The following is a 19,410-nucleotide window of genomic DNA, read 5'->3' on the forward strand; positions in this document are numbered from 1 at the left end:
AATTAAATAAGAAAAGGAAAGTCTTTTAGTAAATGGTGCTGGAACAACTGAATAAACATACAAATAAAAATGAACCTCTACCCGTACCTTATACCAAACACAAAAGTTAATTCAAGATGGATCATAGATCTCCACTCAGAGCTAAAATTACTAAGCTTCGAGAAGAAAACATTAGAATGTACCTTCATGACAATGGGGTAAGCAAAGATTTCTTAGGACGTAAAAATCACTAAACATAAAAGAAAAAAGTTGTAAAACTGGACTTCACCAAAAATAAAACTTCTACCCATTGAAAGACACAAGGAGGAAAAGGAAAAGGCAAACTACAGACTGGAAAAAAATATACACAATACATATTATTTCACAAAGGACTCCTACAAAAATATATAGTCATGTACAGTTGACCCTTGAACAACATGGGTTTGAACTGCATGGGATTTTTTTCTGAAGAAATATATGTACAGTGGTGTAAACATATTTTCTCTTCCTGCAGATTTTCTTAACATGTTTTTTACTCTAGCTTACTTTATTGTATCATTATATAGTACATATAACATACAAAATATGTGTTAATTGATTGTGTTGTCAGTAAAGCTTCTGGTAAATACTAGGCTATTAGTAGTTAGGTTTGGAGGGTCAAAAGTTATACATAGATTTTGACTGCGTATCAGGTCGGCAGCCCTAACCCCCACATTGTTAAGAGTCAACTATATAACCAGTTTAATAATAAAAGAAAAAACACTTAACAGGCATTTCACAAAAGAAAATGTGTGAATGGCCAAAAAGCCCATGAAAAAATGCTTAGCAACATTTGTTATCAGGGAAATGCAAATTAATATCATTGTAAGACACCGTTTTACATCCACTAGCATGGCTAACATTTAAAAGACTGACAACAGCAAGTGTTGACAAGGGTGTGGAGCAACTAGAACTCTCTTACATTGATGGTAGGAATGTAAAATAGTACAACCACTTTGGAAATCTGACAGCTTCTTGTAAAATTAAATATACCTCTGCCCTGTGACCCAGCATTTCTACTCCTAATGATTACCCAAGAGAAATTGAAAATATGTCCACAAAAACACTTGTACAAGAATGTTTGTAATCACCTATTCATAATACTAAGAAACTGGAAGCAATCCAAATATCTAACAAAATATCAAACAAAAGAATGAGTAACCAAATTTTGGCATAGTCTGTGGTCATAGAAATCAGAGCATTAATTGCCTAAGGGAGGTAAGAATTGTCTGGAAGGAAAGAGAAGGAAAGTTTCTGGAACAATGGAAATGTTATATACCCTGATTGAGGTATTGGTTGACCTATATACATTGTCTAAACTCATTGAATTATAGACTTAAGATAAATTTCACCATAGGTATAAATTTGCCTCCAAAAAAGAAAAAGAAAATAGAAATGGTTATTTCTGTAGGCAGTACTATATATTTAGTTATAGTTATATAGTTATATTTAGTACTATATATTTAATTATATATGTGACTTAAAATTGAGTGCATTTTTTTCTCAACACACATCTATTCTGCATCTACTATGGGTCAGCCATTGTGATAGTTGCTGGGGTATAAAGATAAGTAAGAGAAAGCGGTTTGACTCAGAAAAGTCAGCATCTAGCAGGAGCCATAAAAGCACAAGAAATAAGTACCAATGCAAAAATCGATGCTAAGTGCAAAGGAGGCCTGAGGAAGTGATTCTGATTTGTTGAGGTTGAGAGATGGGACCAAAGAGTGAATAAACTTGTAAGGGAAAAAAGGCTTTCGGGTCAAGAGAATCTCATGAATTAAGTGAGGCACAGAAACATGAGCCTATATGATGTCTTTGCAGAATCTTAATTGGCCCAATGTGACTACAGTAATGAGAGAGGATACTATGATGGGAGACAGTGTACTTTAATAATGGACCAAATTGTACAGGGTCGTAAAATGCCATACTACACAGTCATGTTTATGAGCAATAAGGGGCCACTGAAGGCTTTCAGACCAGAGCGATATCAGTTCTGTTTCTGTGTTTTTAAAAAATAGATCTGCTAGTAGTAAAGAAGAATTATTAAAGTTGGGGAGAGATTAGAGGCAGAAGGAAGAGATAGGAATTATAAGAATCCAGGGTCATTTATTTTTTTAAAAATACTTATTCACTAGAATTTTGTGATTAAACATTTTTATTTGGGTCTTCCTTTCTCTTTTTCTTTAAAATTAACAATAGGAATCCAGATACATTTTGGACCACAACAGGAATGTTTCCCCAAGAGTTCATTATTTGTTTTCACAAACATGTAAGGATTGAAAGACTTGTAATCCAGAGTTACTTTGGTAAGCATATCATATGTGATTATTCATCATCTTTTAATTTTCCCATAGGCAGAGGGCACATATGTAAACTTTTGGCAAAACAAGTAAACTTCTTGGCAGAACACTAACTTTTTTTACAGTTTTATGGCTGGGGTGGGAGAGTGAGGAATATGGGTTAACTGCCTTGAGCACAGTTAGCTTCTCTAAAATTGCAAATTTGAAACCCTTCCAAAGTGCATAATAATTTCCATGCAATTTACTATTTGATAATCTTTGGCAAAAGACCTATTATAAACATAAGAAGCCAGCTTGCCAGAACACGAAGTTCTTCAACATCTTTATTCCAGATTCATTTGGCTTGGGGTTCCTCTGTCAAATTCTTTCTGAAAATCTGATAACCCTGATTATTTGCATGGGATCATTTTGATTCTTCTATTAATAATGGCATTTTCTGAGGGGTTTAGGAGGAGACTCTCCCATTGGAACATCATTCTAATCCTGTCTTATGTTTATTTAAGGATAAAGTATTTCAGACAAAGTCATGGCAGGAAACAATATATCCCAGATGGTTCAAATGAATTTATTGATGAGATTACTTACAAAATTATGGTCTGAATAAAGAAACAAATCAGGGATGGTGGGAACATCCTGAAACTGGCTACAGCAATAAGTCATTACCACTCCTGGGATAAGGGATGGAAACAGTGTTTTCGGAGCCCAGTGGGAGCTGGAGCCTGTGGCCCAGCAGCAGCTGTAATCATGAAGGGACCCAACCACTGTCAAAGACATGGCATGGAAGCAGGAAGGGAGTGGAGAAAAAACTTGATCTCACTTCGCCACTGCCCTCCAATTTCCTCCCAGTGCCTCCCATTAGCCAAATCTGACCAGTAGCCAGTGGTGCTGTCTACAGGGATCCTCCCCCTAGGGCACAGAACAAAGAAGAGAAGAGTGGTTCTGGGGTAGCAGGATCTGGGTTAGGGGTAATGGAGAAAAATCAATGCAGAAGGAAAATACCTACATTCTGGTTAAGTCTCTCTTCGGACATTAATTTTAGAGGCTCTGGAGTCAGACACACCTAAAGTTAGAATTCCACTTTTGGCCCCTACTAGTTGTGTATCATTGAACACTTTGCCTTACTTCTCTAGGGTGCCTGATTTCTCTAAGCCTGTTTCCTCATCAATAAAGTGGATTGGTAATATTTTTTCTCATAAGATTATGGTCAGGAGTGAATGAGTAAATAGGCCTGGCTCACAGTAGTTTCTCTAGTAAATATTTATGACCAAGACCGCTAATAATAATAATAATAATAATTAATAATATTATCAGAATATAAAAATAATTTATTATTATTATTATTATTATTATTACCAGTATTCAAAAAACTCTGGATGATACCAAATTCAAAGATTCTAGGGGCGCCTGGGTGGCTCAGTCGGTTGAGCGTCCAACTTCGGTACAGGTCATGATCTCACAGTTCGTGAGTTCGAGCCCTCCGTCAGGCTGTGTGCTGACAGCTCAGAGCCTGGAGCCTGCTTTGGATTCTGTGTCTCCCTCTGTCTCTGCCCCTCCCCTGCTTGCACTCTCTCTCTCTGTGTCTCTCAAAAATAAATAAACTTTAAAAAAATTAAAAAAAAAAAGACTCTACTAACTTTGTGTTGTTAGTACATTTATAAGATTATAGTGACATAAGACTGCATTTTACCATTGGGCCCTACAGACAAACAGAGTATGTGGATGATTTTTCAATGGTGTTTCTGATCCCAGTATTTTGTGCAGTCCCACCCGTGGTTGACACTTTGAAACAGAGGAAAAAAGGAATATAGGGACAGCAACATAAAATCAGGTAGGTAATTAACACTTTATTCATTTTGTTTGCTTACAATGTCAGTGAGGACGTTGAGGATTGAAAAGAGCACCTCTAAAGAGCCAGTTGATTTTGAGCCATGGATTGAAAGAGGTATGTGCTTGTTTTTTGCCAGCATTATTCTGATAATGAAGGAGTATTGTCCTTTGATTCTGTATCTCCAATCCGACTGCATTTTGGTGGAAAAAGATGACTCTTGTGATTTATTTAGAGCCCAGAAAAACTCAGGTTTGAATACAAGACTGCTTTTTCACTTACTGGTTATGCAACTGTTACCATGTTAATACTTAATTTTTTGGGGTTTCAGAATCCTTATCTGAAAAATGGAGATGGTAACCTACCATTTAAGGTTTTCGTGAACTTAGTATCTGGCATATGGTAGACAGTAAATGTTAGTTTCCTGTCTTTCCTTCCTTCCTAATTAGTGGTACTATTTAATATCATCAGCAGAATTTCCTCGAGTTAAACACAACATATTGCCTTCATGTGTCTATTTCCTCTCCTTCCATGAAAATACCATGAAAATAATAATAAAGAAATAAAAGGAGTCAGGGCACCTGGGTGGCTTGCTCAGTTGAGTGTCTGACTTCAACTTAGGTCATGATCTCATGGTTTGTGAGTTTGAGGCCCACGTGGGGCTCTTGGCTGTCAGCATGGAGCCCACTTTGGATCCTCTGTACCCCTCTCTGCCCCTTCCCCACTTATGCGAGCACACTCTCTCAAAAATAAGTAAAAAATAAAATGAAGAAAGAAGGAAGGAAAAGGAAGCATAAACCTACAAGGGCAAAAAATAAAAGCAAACAAAAACCATAGGAGATCAAAGCAGATGTGAGAGATGGATATTATGGAAGAGAGGATACAGGTGGAAGAGAATTAACTTGTACAGCTGAATGGAGTAAGTTATAACCTAAGTGTCAAGGAGAATATCAGTGTGAAGCACGCCAGTTTGCCCAAACAAAACCCTAGAAAGGTCTAGAATTTGAATGTAAGAGGTACCATGGAAAGTGCAAGTGAGACAAGGACCAGAAAACAAGGGTGATTAGTTGAATATCTATATATAGAATGCTTGGGCCCTAGGTAAGTTCTCCTATTCCACAAAGCTGGACCACAAACCACTTGCAAGGGGTGACTAGAAACACTGAATGTTGAGGCTCAGAACTCCGGGAGACCAGGCATAATAGAGAAAGCTAAGTGAGGCATGGAGTTGAAAATGGGATTTAAGTGGAAGCCTGCATGTTGAATGGTGGGAACTCCTCTGTGCTCTACTATTTATGACAGCGACCAAGAATATAGTCCTGGCCAGGAGACCGAATGATTAATTTTTGGAGAAACTGAATGGCTATAGAAAAAAGACCTGTGGATACTGACAAAGCCTAGCTTTTTCCTGGCCACCTATTGAAATCCACTAGTCAGTGAGCCTGGTTTCATGCACACAATTTTCAAGTGATTTATTATAAGTAACGAAAGACAGCCAAAGATCACAAAGACATTTGGTGAAAGCCTCAAACCCTGAATATGATCAAGCCTTTAGTTCTAATTCCAGTATGTAGGAAACAGAGGACAGAGGAACAGATTTAATGAAACCATGAAGAGGCAAGATGACAAAATGTGTGTCATTCTGCATTCTGGTCCCTTCAGTAAGACTGACGTGGGAAAAAATGGGGGGAAAATTAGTTCAAGATTAAAAGAGACTTAATTCTGATTTGGATAAAGCAACCATAAAAAGACATTTTGGGAACAATTGGAAAATTTGAATGTGGACTGGTTATTATATAATATTAAAGCATTTTAAAAATTATTTTAGTGTTTGTTTATTTTTGAGAGAGAGAACACGAACGGGGGAGAGGCAGAGAGAGAGGGAGACACAGAATCTGAAGCAGGCTCCAGGCTCCGGCTGTCAGCACAGAGCCCAATGCAGGGCTCACACCTACAAACCAGGAGATCATGACCTGAGCCAAAGTCAGACACTTAACCGACTGAGCCACCCAGGCGCCCCTAAAGCATTTTTTAATGTTAGTATGATAATAGTATTATGGTTATGTAAGAAAATATCCTTATTATTTAGAGATAGATAATCAAATAATTGGAGGTGAAATGTCATGTTGTCTTAGAACATGCTTTAAAATACTTGAGCAGGGGTGCCTGGGTGGCTCAGTTGGTTAAGCGTCCGACTTCAGCTCAGGTCACAATCTCGCACTCCGTGAGTTCGAGCCCCGCGTCGGGCTCTGGGCTGATGGCTCAGAGCCTGGAGCCTGCTTCCGATTCTGTGTCTCCCTCTCTCTCTGCCCCTCCCCCATTCATGCTCTGTCTCTCTCTGTCTCAAAAATAAAAAATAAAAAAATAAAATAAAATAAGATACTTGAGCAAAAAAAATTCCATAAATTAAGTATATTGAAATGTTAATAAGTATAAAATCAAGATGATAGGCATATACAGGAATTATATCCTCTCTTCTTTTATGTATGTGAGATTTTCCAATTTTTCATAATTATAAAACTAATGAAAGAAGAGGTTATTATTAACTCCTGGTAGAGGAGGAATTGTGTAAGAAAGAAAATGGGATCGTAGTCCATTACTTATTTCAGCAGTAAATAACATTTATATAGGCAATAATGTAACCATCAAGTATTGATTTCAAAATTGAGAGGATGGCAGGAGGGAAAAGTTACAGGAGGAAAAGGGAGAGAATATTGGTCTAAGAGACCTAAACTTTCTCCTACCATAATATAAAGTCAGTAAATCATTTACAAATTGAGAATGGAATATAAACATGTTACAATTCCAGGGAAAAAAGCTTAAGGAGTTGAAAACATTATCTCTCAGGAGCAGGACTAGAGAAGGAAGAAAGGGTCAGGCAGGGGATTACTATTCATTACCTCAGAAAGAGGTTAGGAAACAAAGTCATGCACCATCTTACTTCCTACAGACTACCCTGTTCGTAGGATGTGCCTTGAAAAAGTATGCATGCTAACTATTCTGATACAAAGAAAGTTAATTTCTAAATTATGACAGTATTTATTATTATATTAATCAAATCATATTTCCAGGGTACCTGGGTGGCTCAGTTGGTTAAGCGTCTGACTTCAGCTCAGGTCATGATCTCACAGTTCGTGAGTTCGAGCCCTGCATTGGGCTCTGTGCTGACAGCTCGGAGCCTGGAGCCTGCTTTGAATTCTGTGTCTCCCTCTCTCTTTGCCCCTCCCCAGCTCACACTCTGTCTTGGTCTCTCAAAGATAAATAAACGTTAAAAAAAAAAAATTCAGGGGCGCCTGGGTGACTCCATTGGTTGGGCGTCTGACTTTGGCTCAGGTCATGATCTCACAGTTCGTGAGTTCGAGCCCCGCATCAGGCTCTGTGCTGACAGCTTAGAGCCTGGAGCATGCTTCAGATTCTGTGTCTCCCTCTCTCTCTGCTCCTCCCCCACTCATGCTCTGTCTCTCTCTCCTTCAAAAATAAGTTAAAAAAACATTTAAAAAAATTCAAATCATGTTTCCAAAAAATGTTTGATGTGATTAACTTGTGATCAACTAAGTTAATGTTTTAAAATTATATAAGTAAAGGTTTTTTAAGTTAGATACCTGAAAAGGTCAATTAATGGGCAGCATAATTCAACATCACAGTAAAAATTTAGTGTGAGAAACTGAGCTGTAGTCATGACCCATGAGAGTGGTGATAAGATGGCTCCTTTCAAGGGGCACCTGGGTGGCTCAGTTGGTTAAGCATCCAACTCTTGATTTCGGCTCAGGTCATGATCTCGTGGTTCGTGAGTTCAAACCCTGCATCGGGCTCTGCACCAGCATCATGGAGCCTGCTTGAGGCTTGAGATTCTCTCTCTGCCCCTTCCCTACTCTCTCTCATGCTCCCTCTCTCTCTCAAAATAAATAAACTTAAAAAAAAAGATGGCTCCTTTCAGGCCTATAATAACTGTTAATAGCTTGATCCTTAAAAGGGATTTCCACATTTTATCCATTCCTTACTTTATATTCCTTTACTGTAATTTCCATTTCCTTTTGTTTATACTTACTAGAGATGGTCTAGAACTCACAGTTTATCTTTCATGCTTTTTATATCACATATTGCTATTTTGAAATTGAATTTTAACCCCCAAACCCTGGTAAGTCTGATCTAACTGTAGTTTACCAGACATCATGTTTTGCTGAACATAAATTTCAGTAGCTGTCCTCATGTATTTTGGTCCCTAATTCATTTCTGTTAAATTTGCTTTAGATCTAGTCCACACAGAGGGGCAGCTTCAGAATGAAGAAATTATGGTAAGTAAATATACTTGGTAGAGATAAACATTATCTGTAGCCAGCACAATGTATTTAAATTTTAAATCTATCTCTTTAGTCATAAAGTTAATAAATATCTTCCTGTTATATTATAGGTTCTTTATCCAATCAACCAACAGAGAAGCTTATTCTCAATAATATTATATTCTAAATATAGCATTCATAAACTAGGCTCTTGTCTATCGTAGAATGACAGCAAGGATAAAACAGTTCACTTATTTATCTTTATTTTGTTCATTTATTTTGAAGTATTTACTTGCTTAGCTTTCTTTCATTTGATTCTGTAGGCCTTTTAGAATAGGAATTGAAAAAGGTCGAGATGCCAAAATCGGATGTTAATTTAAGCATGAAAGGACAAGGGAGATTCACATAAGGGGAACTGGAGCATAGGATCAGCAACAAATAAGCCAAAGAGAGATGAGGTGGAAAGAGAACCAGCATTTTTCGACAACATTCCATTGGGCTTTGCTTGTCAAGTGGAATGAATGCCCGTTGATGAAGCTGCTGCCTCATCAGGAGTTTCTCTGTTCCTGCTAGTTTATCAGGCCCTGGTTTTAGACAAACACACAAAAAAGTAAAACAACTGAATGTGGGGTGTTTTTTTGTTTTTTGTTTTTTAGATGATAGTGTTTGTTTAATTAATATTTCTCTAAATGAGGCTTAAGGTTAAGTTTCCTTCTTCACAACTTACTGGGCGCAGCGTTTCAAAAGATTCTGTAGGAAGTTTTTGAATCCTCTTAATTATCTTCTCTACCACCCACACATGCCCAAGGACTGGAGAGGCCAGTGGGGGGCAGAAAAATGATTAATTAGACAGAATATTAACTGCCTGTTTTTGTCCATCTTTACTAATGAGTTATGATTAGTAAGCTTCTGGTAAGTATTTTGTTTCAGAACTCACTGTGAATCAAGGAGCACTGCAAAATTATATAGAACATTTGGAAAATAGTAAGGGGGAATGGGAAGCTGGAAATCAGCCATGATTTTATTAGCCTACCACAACAGCTTTTATTACACTTTTTTTCTTCTAGTTGTCAATATGCATCACATAGTTATCAAAATGAAGAATTTTGTATCTTTTTAAACAATATTATATTACAAGTTTCATAATTCAAATTAAATGTATGAAAATAGGCAAATGTTAACTGATTTCATTTTTCCTCCCTCTGTCATTACAAGTAATACTACAGAGGCCATGTTATGCATGTTCTTGCTACCATGATCGTCACCTTGTGAATTATTCTCTAAGATTAAATTTCAAGGAATAGAATTACTGGGTCCATCAGTGTAGACATGTTTATAGCTGCTTATGTATATTGTCAATTTGCTTTCCAGAGAAATTATATCAATGTGAAAGTACAGTAACGTTTCAGGGTATATAGTCAGAGGAATCATAAAACAAGGGAAATCTAAACATGAAAAATACTTCAGAAAGACACTTTTTAAACATGTTTATTTTTGAGAGAGAGAGGGAATGCAGGCAGGGGAAGGGCAGAGAGAGAAGGGGACCAAGGATCTGAAGTGGCTGTGTCGACAGCATTGAGCCCGATGTGGGGCTCGAACTCATGAACCATGAGATCATGACCTGAGCCAAAGTTGGACACTCAACTGAGCCACCCAGGTGCCCCATAGAAAGACACTTAAAAAATTAATCAGAGGGGCGCCTGGGTGGCTCAGTCGGTTAAGCGTCCGACTTAGGCTCAGGTCACGATCTCGCGGTATGTGAGTTCGAGCCCCGCGTCGGGCTCTGTGCTGACAGCTCAGAGCCTGGAGCCTGTTTCCGATTCTGTGTCTCCCTCTCTCTCTGACCCTCCCCCGTTCATGCTCTGTCTCTCTCTGTCTCAAAAATAAATAAACGTTAAAAAAAAAATTAATCAGAAATGTAAAGTTGCAATTGTTAGCTCCACCTGCTTTTTTTTTTTCATCAAAACAATGCTGATACTTGCCTGATAATACATCAGAGCAACTTCACTATTATGTGCAGCTGGCTTCTCTTCTGAGTGTTGTAGCTTATATATTATTATATATTTAGGATATCGTTCTTGCATCAAACCCTTTCTTCTGCTAGCTGCCATTCAACAGTTAACTAAAATTGCTAAAAGCATTCATATTGCTTTTTCCTTTACAGGCCCGGGATGGCCACGCCACTTACTTGAGATTCATTATTATATCAGCCTTTGATCATTTTGCATCTGTGCATAGTGTTTCTGCAGAGGGAATAGCAGTCTCAAATCTTTCTTAGTCTTTATAACAAAATACACTTGCATGATTTTTTAACAATACGTTTATTTAAACATGAAGTTGTCATTGATATACTTTATTAAAGGGACTTGCATCGATCTGTTTCAGTTTTTATTTTCTCTTCGCCATTTTGTGCAAAGGAACTGGTTCATTAGTCAGAAGTGTTGGCCACCATGTAGGCTATGAGAAAGCTCTCTCTTCTATATACAGCTTAACAAAGGAAATGACTATATGTGAAAACTTAACTGATAATCCGTGGTGTCCTCACAACATCTAACAGGATGCCCCTCAGATATCAGTGCATTAATTTTTTTTTAGGTTCAGTGCATTAATTTTTTAACTGATGAAAAGGGCTAAGTGAGCAATATAGACACAGAATGTATGAATTCAGAAAAGAGAAAGTACTTATGGGAAGGTTTCATGGAGGCGACATGAGCTGGGTCTTGTAGAACAAATAATTTATTTCTTTTAATTTTATTTTGCCTTGATTTGAAAATCTCAGGGAAGAATTAGGAAAAACATTATCGGACTTCCCATAGACAACCATATTGATATTATTTGATTTTTTGGATAAGTGGGGGAGGTAAAGAATAAAATAAGACACACTAGAGGGAAATAAAACTTCTCTGAATGTACTTTATTATATAGTTTGACTTTGAAAACATAAATAACCAATATAGCCAAAAGGTAAAAAAAGAAAAATCCAGAATATTGAAAAAAAACCCAGAAATGCGTAAACCTAATGTTATCTCAGGTTGATAAACACATAGAAACAATGGCATTAGAACATAGTGTTTTGCCTCTGGGGTTCGTATTAGTTTCTTGGGGCTGCCATAATAATGTACGACAAATTGGGTGGTTTAAAACAATAGAAATTTAGTCTCTCACGGCTCAGGAGGCTACGAGTCAGAAATGAAGGAATTGAGTGTTTGTTCTGACTGGAGGTTCTGAGGGAGAATCTGTTCTATGCCTTTCTCTTAGTTTCTCGTGTTTCTGGAAATCCTTGGCTTGTAGCACCGCAGCTCCACTTTGCCTCTGTCATCATATGGCATGCTCTCTGTATGTCTTCACATCATTCTCCCTCTGTGCATATCTGTTTCTGTGTGTCTTCTCTTCTTATAAGGACATCAGTCCTATGTTGAATTAGGGTCCACCCTACTCCAGTGTGACCTCATCTTAACTGATTACATCTGCAACGTATTTTCAAGTAAAGTCACATTCAAGGATTAAGACTTCAACGTGTCTTTTTAGAGACCGTTCAACCCACAACACAATCTTAGTGAAATATCTTTATGATGGTTAATTTTGTGTATTATCTTGACTGGGCCACAGTGCCCAGATATTTGTTCAAACATTCTGAATGTTTTATGTGTGGGGATTTTTCTTGAATGAGATTCACATTTAAATTGGTGGACTTTGAGTAAAGCAGGTTGCCCTCCATAATGTGGGTGGACTTCACCCAATCAGTTGAAGACCTTAATAGAATAAAGACTGACCTTTCCCAGGCAAGAAAGAATTCTGCCAGTGGACAGCTTTCGGACTTGTACTACAACATTAGCTCTTCCCTGGGTCTCCAGCCTGTCAGCCAACCCTACAGATTTTGGACTTGCCAGACTTCATAATCATATGAGCCAATTTCTTAAAATCAATCTCTCCCCCCCTCCATTATCTGTGTGTGTGTGTGTGTGTGTGTGTGTGTGTGTGTGTATGTATGTGTGTATGTATGTGTGTGTGTATATATATGCATGTATATATATATATACACACACACATACATACACACACACACATATATGATGGGAGGAGAGGGAGGTGGTGGCTATTACTGCTATAATCTACTACAATTAAACACTGTATGCCCCCTGATGTGATGCAACATGAACCACACAGGCCAGCCTCCGAAGTCCTCATGCCAAAATTACTGAGCCTAAATCGAGTCAAGTTCTAGAGTTCACTTCCATTTCCAGGAAACACGAGGGATGGATAAACAAGTAAAATGACACCAAAAGGAAGCAAATAGACTAGAGGCCATTTTGTAGCTCACTGAAATGTGCAGAGCTGCGCCTTCCCTGCACAAGGTAAGATATGCTTCCTGGCCTTCTTGGCTTGGGTAGGGCCATGTGACCAATTGTGGGTGATGAGATGAGGGGAAAGTGATTGCTAGGCCGAGCATTTAATTGCCTGCATGAGACACTTCAAAGCTCTTTTTTTTTTTCTCTGTCACAACGACCGGCCGTGACGTTCTACACAGTAACTACTTCATCAGTCTGGGTCTGGAAGTGAGCCTGGTGATGGCAGGTAGCAGACCTCTCAGCCAGTGTGAGATGGACATACAGAAGGAAAAATAAAGGTTCATCGTTTTAAGTCCATGAAATTTGGAGTATAACCTGGCCTGTCCTGACCGATTCACAGACAAATCTAGAATGTGGCTTATCCTACACAGCAAGTGACCTGGTTTCTTCAAGTCAGTGGCCTGAAAAATGGTAATTAATTAAGGGAGGGGGTCCACTCTAGAGTCAAAAAGGCATGAGAGTCCCAATAACTTCATGCCGTGTGTAGATCATGTTCGGATCTGATTTGAGCAAACCAACTGAAAGTAAGACATTTTAAAGACAATTGAGGACATACTCTTACAGATTGGGTGTTACTGTTCATTTCACTAGGTGTGTTACTGGCATCATGCTTAGGCAAGAATGCTCATACTTTTCAGAGATGCGTATAGACGTATGTAGGGGTAAAATGACATATCTGGAATTTGCTTTAAAATACTTCAGCAGACTTTTTTAAGGGAAATGGCGTTAGTTGAAACAAATATGGCAATAAATTGTTAGATCTGGGTGGTGGACGTATGGGGGGGGCGCTTCACTGTCCCCATCTCTTTATCTTTGTGTGTGCTTGACATTCTTCATAATAGAAAAATAAAAATCATTAATGCTACTGAGGGTATCTCTGTGCTGCCCCTCAGATGATTTCCTTAGAAGAGATTCCCAGCGGGAACTGGTCAAAATTAGGCTCTTACTACTTTCTGATAAACTACTTACCACGATTTGTTGCACAAATTTACTTTTAGAAAGGTAAGTTTCAAATAAATGGAGGAGAGTAAGAAAGGTATTTCAAGAGCAACGTTGGTGTGATCGGCAATGTGAAGATGAGCACTCTCTGATCAAACACATTTGGAGGATGTGATGAGGATTTAAGTCTGACTAGGGCAAAGAATGAGACGAAAACCATACAGATCACAGACAGCCTTTAATGTTCTCAAATAGTTTCTCCTAACACTGGAGCCATGTAAGGTTTTTGAGAAGGAAGGTGACTCAGAGCAATTGTGTTCCTGTTCAATAAAATGAAATGCTAAGGATTCTCTTTTGGCCACCTTCCTAAACTGAAATGTCAATGATTCTTTGCGTAAGAAGGGCTCACAGATTGCTGGAAAGGATCTCCAGAGGTTGTCTGATTGATCTCTTTGGCACAGACCTAGTAAATTATCTCTAAGTCTTTTTTCTCGGTTTCTGTCTTCCGCGGATGCAGACAGCAAGTTATCAGTGTTAGTGCTTGTCTTACCACTTTATGATACTTAAAAACAGCATATTCTTTAACCTGCGTTTTCCTGGGCTTTAAAAACTCATTTCATCCTTATGAAAACCTCTCCAAGTTTCAAGAAATAGGTATAATAATATGTGGCTTTATCTTTTTTCCTCCTCACTGCTGAACCCCATCATCTTTTCAAAGTATCATTTGTCCCCAGTTGGCTTCCTCTGTCCCCCTCATCCCTCATTTGGATTTATCTCCACCTACCCACTGACTCCTGACTCCCATTGTGCTGTGTGTGCTATGCGATTTAGACCTTTGAGTCTGCCTTCTCTTTCCTTTCCTTAGGTATGTGTACAGCTAGCTTCCTCATGGACTTCAGATCCTTACACCAAATCTCCTCAGTGAGGCCTTCCCTGGCATCCTGTATCTCACCATCCTGGCCATTTCCCACCCACACACACCACTGCAACGTGAACACATTCAGTCTTCCTTCCCTGTGTTTTTCTCCTGTGTTCTGGGACTAGCCACCCTGTGTCCTATGCTTCAGGGGTTCTCGTACCTTACTCCTCTTTTCTCACTAAAATTCAACTTAGATTTTCCCCCCTTCAATCATACCCCAAGCAAGCTTTGAAAGATGAGGGCAGCGCAGCCTCCTTTCAGGTGTAAATATCTTGGGTAGGGTCTCAATTGATTGAATTGCCCTTGGCTCCCACAAGCCTTCAGGGATGGCCCTACCTATTACTATACATATTTTTTTCTTTTCTTTTTTCTTAAGTTTATTTATTTTGAGAGAGTGAGAGAGAGAGCAGGGGAGGGGCAGAATGAGAGGGAGAGAGGGAATCCCAAGCTGGCTCTGTATGGTCAGCCCGACGCAGGGCTCAAACTCACAAACTGTGAAAGCATGACCTGAGCCAAACCTAAGAGTCGGACGCTTAACTGACTGAGCCACGCAGGTGCCCCACACATATTTTTTTCTTATTTCTCATGTATATCGTATTTGTTGTGTCTTTCCCTCACTAGCATGTAAGTTCCACAGGGCAGAGAACTTTTGTTTCTTTTGTTTATGACTGTATCCTCAGGCCCTAGTGCCTGGCACATAGTAGATTTTCAATGAATATTTTCAATAAATAAACAATGTTCATTTGTTTGCATATCTCTGTCTCTATACTATAACATCCTTGAGGAGTTTTTTAATAAAGCTAGCTAGTAAAGTACCCATTTTTGGATCATTTACCGTGGGCCAGTGCCTACCACAGTGCCAAGTTAAACAACCGATCAATTTATTTAAAGGGATGGATTTTTTAAAAAGTAAAACTGTAGGGGCGCCTGGGTGACTCTTTGGTTAAGTGTCTGACTCTTTTTTTAAAATTGTTTTTTAATGTTTATTTATTTATTTTTGAGAGAGAGAGAGAGCAAGCAGGGGAGAGGCAGAGAGAGATGGAGACAGAATCCCAAGCAGGCTCTACACTGTCAGCACAGAGCCCAACATGGGGCTAAAACCCACGAACTGTGAGATCATGACCTGAGCTGAAACCAAGAGTTGGACGCTTAACTGACTGAGCCACCCAGGCGCCCCGTGTGTCTAACTCTTGATTTCGGCTCAGGTCATGATCTCACGGTTCGTGAGTTCAAGCCCTGTATCGGGCTCTGCGCTGATAGTGTGGAGCCTGCATGGGATTCTGTCTCCCTCCCTCTCTCTCTGCCCCTCCCCCACTCGTGCTGTCTCTGTCTCTCAAAATAAATAAACAAAACAAAAGTAAAAATCTAATGACGTTTTATGATGTACTCAAACAGGGCAAAGAAATATTACACAAATGAAAATTCTTGCATCTCTCACTCATTTATGCAGACTTTTAACAAGCATTGCAGTTCTGAGTCCTGTCTCAGGAATTCCCCTCCGTGGGGGGCATCCTTTGGGAGCTCCACCTTCTAAGGTGATGCTCCAACAGCCCCTTGTAGCTGATAGCAAGCCCCCTAAAAATAGCATGTGGCAGTGTGAGAAGTTTTATGCGTATAGCTTTTGACACAAATTCCATTTATGGGAATACATGCTAATGAAAGGATCAGATCAGTGACAAATGAACCAAGATTTATAGCAATGCTGTTTACAGGACAGAAAACTGGAAACAACAGTGCATCCATACATTAGAAAGCAAATATATAGACCTCAAATATACTTTATAATGGGATATAAATCATTTATAAATATAGGATGGATACTTCTGGTTAAAGATGGTGGCAGAAAGAGATTTTTACTCTGTCTCCTTTTTCAAAACACATATTCACAACAGAAGAATTATAAAAAGAAAAAAAAAAGAATTTCATCTTCAAGGAAATAATTGCAACCTCTAACTGGAAAGGATTTTCACTACATACGGTGAAATCGGGATTTTGGTGAAAAGGAAGCTGAGAACAGCCATGCTTTACCGGAACTAGAGAGTTTTCTTGAACATGTCACAGACGTAAAATGCTTATTCAACATTTTTTTTTTTTTTTATTAGACTCAAGCCATCTCAGCCCTCAGGTAGCTTCAGAGGAGGGGGAATGTCCCCAGAGGGCTAAGGTTAATAAACTCCAAATGGCAGCGGAGATGGAACTGAAGGAGAGACAGGCAGGACACAGCAGAGGAGGTGCTGGAGGAAGCATGGTGAAGGCGGGCTGCCGTGAGAAAATCCAGCAGGCTGGGGGCTTAAACAGACATTTATTTTCTCACACTTCTGGAGACTGAAAGGCCAAGCTCAGAGTGCCAGCATCGTTGGTTTCTGGTGAGACCTCTCTTCCTGGCTTGTACACGGCCACCATCTTCCTATGTGCTCACATGACCTCTTCTCTGTCCACAGCGGGAAAGCGAGCTCTCTAGTGTCCGTTCTTAAAAGGACACTGATCCTATTGTATCATTGCCCTTGCCTGACCTCATTTAACATTACTAATTTTTTTTAATGTTTATTTTTGAGAAACAGAGACAGAGCATGAGCAAGGGAGGGACAGAGAGAGAGGGAGACACAGAATCTGAAGCAGGCTCCAGGCTCTGAGCTGTCAGCACAGAGCCTGATGCGGAGCTCGAACTCGTGAGCCGTGATATCATGACCTAAGCCGAAGTTGGACACTCAACCAACTGAGCCACCCAGGCTCCCCTCACTTAACCTTAATTACCACCTCTAGGCCCTGTCTCCAAATAGAGTCACCCTGGGGGTTAGAGCTACAACATATGAATTCAGTGCGTAGGAGGTGGTGAGAAGGCAGTTAAAGCAGAGAGTGTGACTGAGGGGATTTCTAGGAGCACTGTTGCAAAGGAGGTAGTAAACTTAATAAGAGGATATCTAAGACTGCTAATCTATTTTTTAATTTGAATTTATTGTTTAATTTACGTCCAAGTTAGTTAGCATATGGTGCAGCAATGATTTCAGGAATAGGTTCCATAATGCCTCTTACCCATTGAGACCATCCCCCCTCCAACCACCCTCCAGCAACCCTCTGTTCTCTATATTTAAGAGTGCCTTATGTTTTGTCCCCCTCCCTATTTTTATATTATTTTTGCTTCCCTTCCCTTATGTTCATCTGTTTTGTATCTTAAATCCTCATGAGTGAAGTCATGTGATACTTGTCTTTCTCTAATTTCGCTTAGCATAATACCCTCCAGTTCCATCCCCGTAGTTGCAAATGGCAAGATTTCCTTCTTTTTGATAGCCGAGTAATACTCCACTGTATATGTGTATACCACATTTTCTTTATCCATTCATCCATCGATGGACATTTGGGCTCTTTCCATACTTTGGCTGTTGTTGATAGTGCTGCTATAAACATTGGGGTGCATGTGCCCCTTTGAAACAGCACACCTGTATCCCTTGGATAAATACCTAGTAGTGCAATTGCTGTTAAGACCGCTAACCTAAATGAAAGTTGCAGATAGCCCCAGCTTACTCCATCCTTCTACACTCTGTTCCAGCAAATAACATGCCCCATTAAAGAAGAGTAATCAGAAAAGACCCAGAAGGGTACTGCTTTAGGTCAGGTTCTCTAGAAACAGAGCCCAAAACAGAGATTCTTGCAGGAGCGATTTACTGAATGAGTGCTGTCAGGAAGCAGGATATACCAGGAGGGGAAAGCTAATCCAAGATCTGGCTTCAGCTGAAGCCCCAGCCTGATCCCATAGGGAGCTCTGGACCATGAGTGGCACCAGAGAGGTATACTCCCCACCATGAGGCAAAGGACCAGGACTTTGTGCTTCAAATGCATCAATCATGGGCCACCTCAGGAATTTTGGGTAACACAGCTCCTGTCACTTGAGGGCACTTGTCAGGAGAAAGGGCATCTGTGAGGAACCAATACGGCAGCTGGCAGATGGGTGCACTGGCTTGGTGAGAGGGACCAGGGTGGATCACCAACAACATCCAGTATCTCAGTGCTCCTCAAACTGTGGTCCCTGAAACAGCAGCGTCAGCCTCTATCTGAGAACTTGTTAGAAACGCAGATTTCCTAGCCCCCCCTCCCCCCGCCCCAGATCTGTTGAATCAGAAATACTGGGGGGTGAGACCCATGAATCTATTTTAACAAGCCCTCCAGGGAATTTTAATGCATGCCGAAGCTTGAGAACCACCATACTGTAGAGAATGATGACTAGAAACTAAGACATTGGAGGAAAAAAACAAAAATAAAGCGGCTATACAACACATGTTGCAAGAGAAATTAAAGAACACAAGAACTGAGGCCCATGGAAGACAAAAAGAGCTCAAAGAAGAGATACAAGGATTTAAAGAAAAAATTATAAGGCACGGAAGATGAACAGTGAGCTGCCAGAGCTAATAAAAGAAATGGAAGAGAAAAATAAAACCATTTCAGAGGTAAAGCCACATAAGAAACAAAGGGATGATGATGGTAGTTGCAACAGTCAGCATTCAGTTAGGACCCTACAATCACCCCGGATACGTATTTAAAGCGGAGAGGGAAATAGTGCAGGGAATTTGTTACAAAATGTTGAAGAGGCTGGGAAAACAAACAGGAGGTAGGAATGTAACCCAACGTTGGCACCCATGAGCCACACTCACTATTGACCAGCAGAGGCACCATCACTGTCTCTGAACAGAAGCCACCCGCTGCCGTGGTGATAAGACAGCCACAGTGCACGGTCCCCTTCCATCCCTATAGCCAGATATGGGAAAAATGGCTTCTCCCTTCTACC

General features: G+C 39.7%; 1 protein-coding gene across 4 annotated transcripts in view; it reads left to right on the forward strand.

Moving 5' to 3' along the window:
- IFT25 (intraflagellar transport 25) overlaps nucleotides 1–19,410 on the forward strand; it is a 43,847-nt gene that overhangs the window by 20,315 nt on the left and 4,122 nt on the right. The window contains exons 4-8 of one of the 4 annotated variants that reach the window (XR_007454787.1): nucleotides 2,218–2,324; nucleotides 4,192–4,260; nucleotides 8,395–8,438; nucleotides 12,668–13,183; nucleotides 16,733–16,996. Coding sequence is in view for 2 of the 4 variants with exons in the window: in XM_049617144.1 (XP_049473101.1) it covers nucleotides 2,218–2,324; nucleotides 4,192–4,260; nucleotides 8,395–8,438; nucleotides 10,588–10,701 (334 nt within the window). In the remaining 2 variants the exon portion in view is untranslated. Of the gene's footprint in view, nucleotides 1–2,217; nucleotides 2,325–4,191; nucleotides 4,261–8,394; nucleotides 8,439–10,587; nucleotides 10,799–12,667; nucleotides 13,184–16,732; nucleotides 18,926–19,410 lie in introns of those variants that run through there. The other 3 variants (XR_007454786.1, XM_049617144.1, XM_049617145.1) reach the window with 3 other exon arrangements.

The sequence above is a fragment of the Panthera uncia genome, assembly GCF_023721935.1.
Source record: "Panthera uncia isolate 11264 chromosome C1 unlocalized genomic scaffold, Puncia_PCG_1.0 HiC_scaffold_4, whole genome shotgun sequence".
Classification (NCBI taxonomy): domain Eukaryota; kingdom Metazoa; phylum Chordata; class Mammalia; order Carnivora; family Felidae; genus Panthera; species Panthera uncia.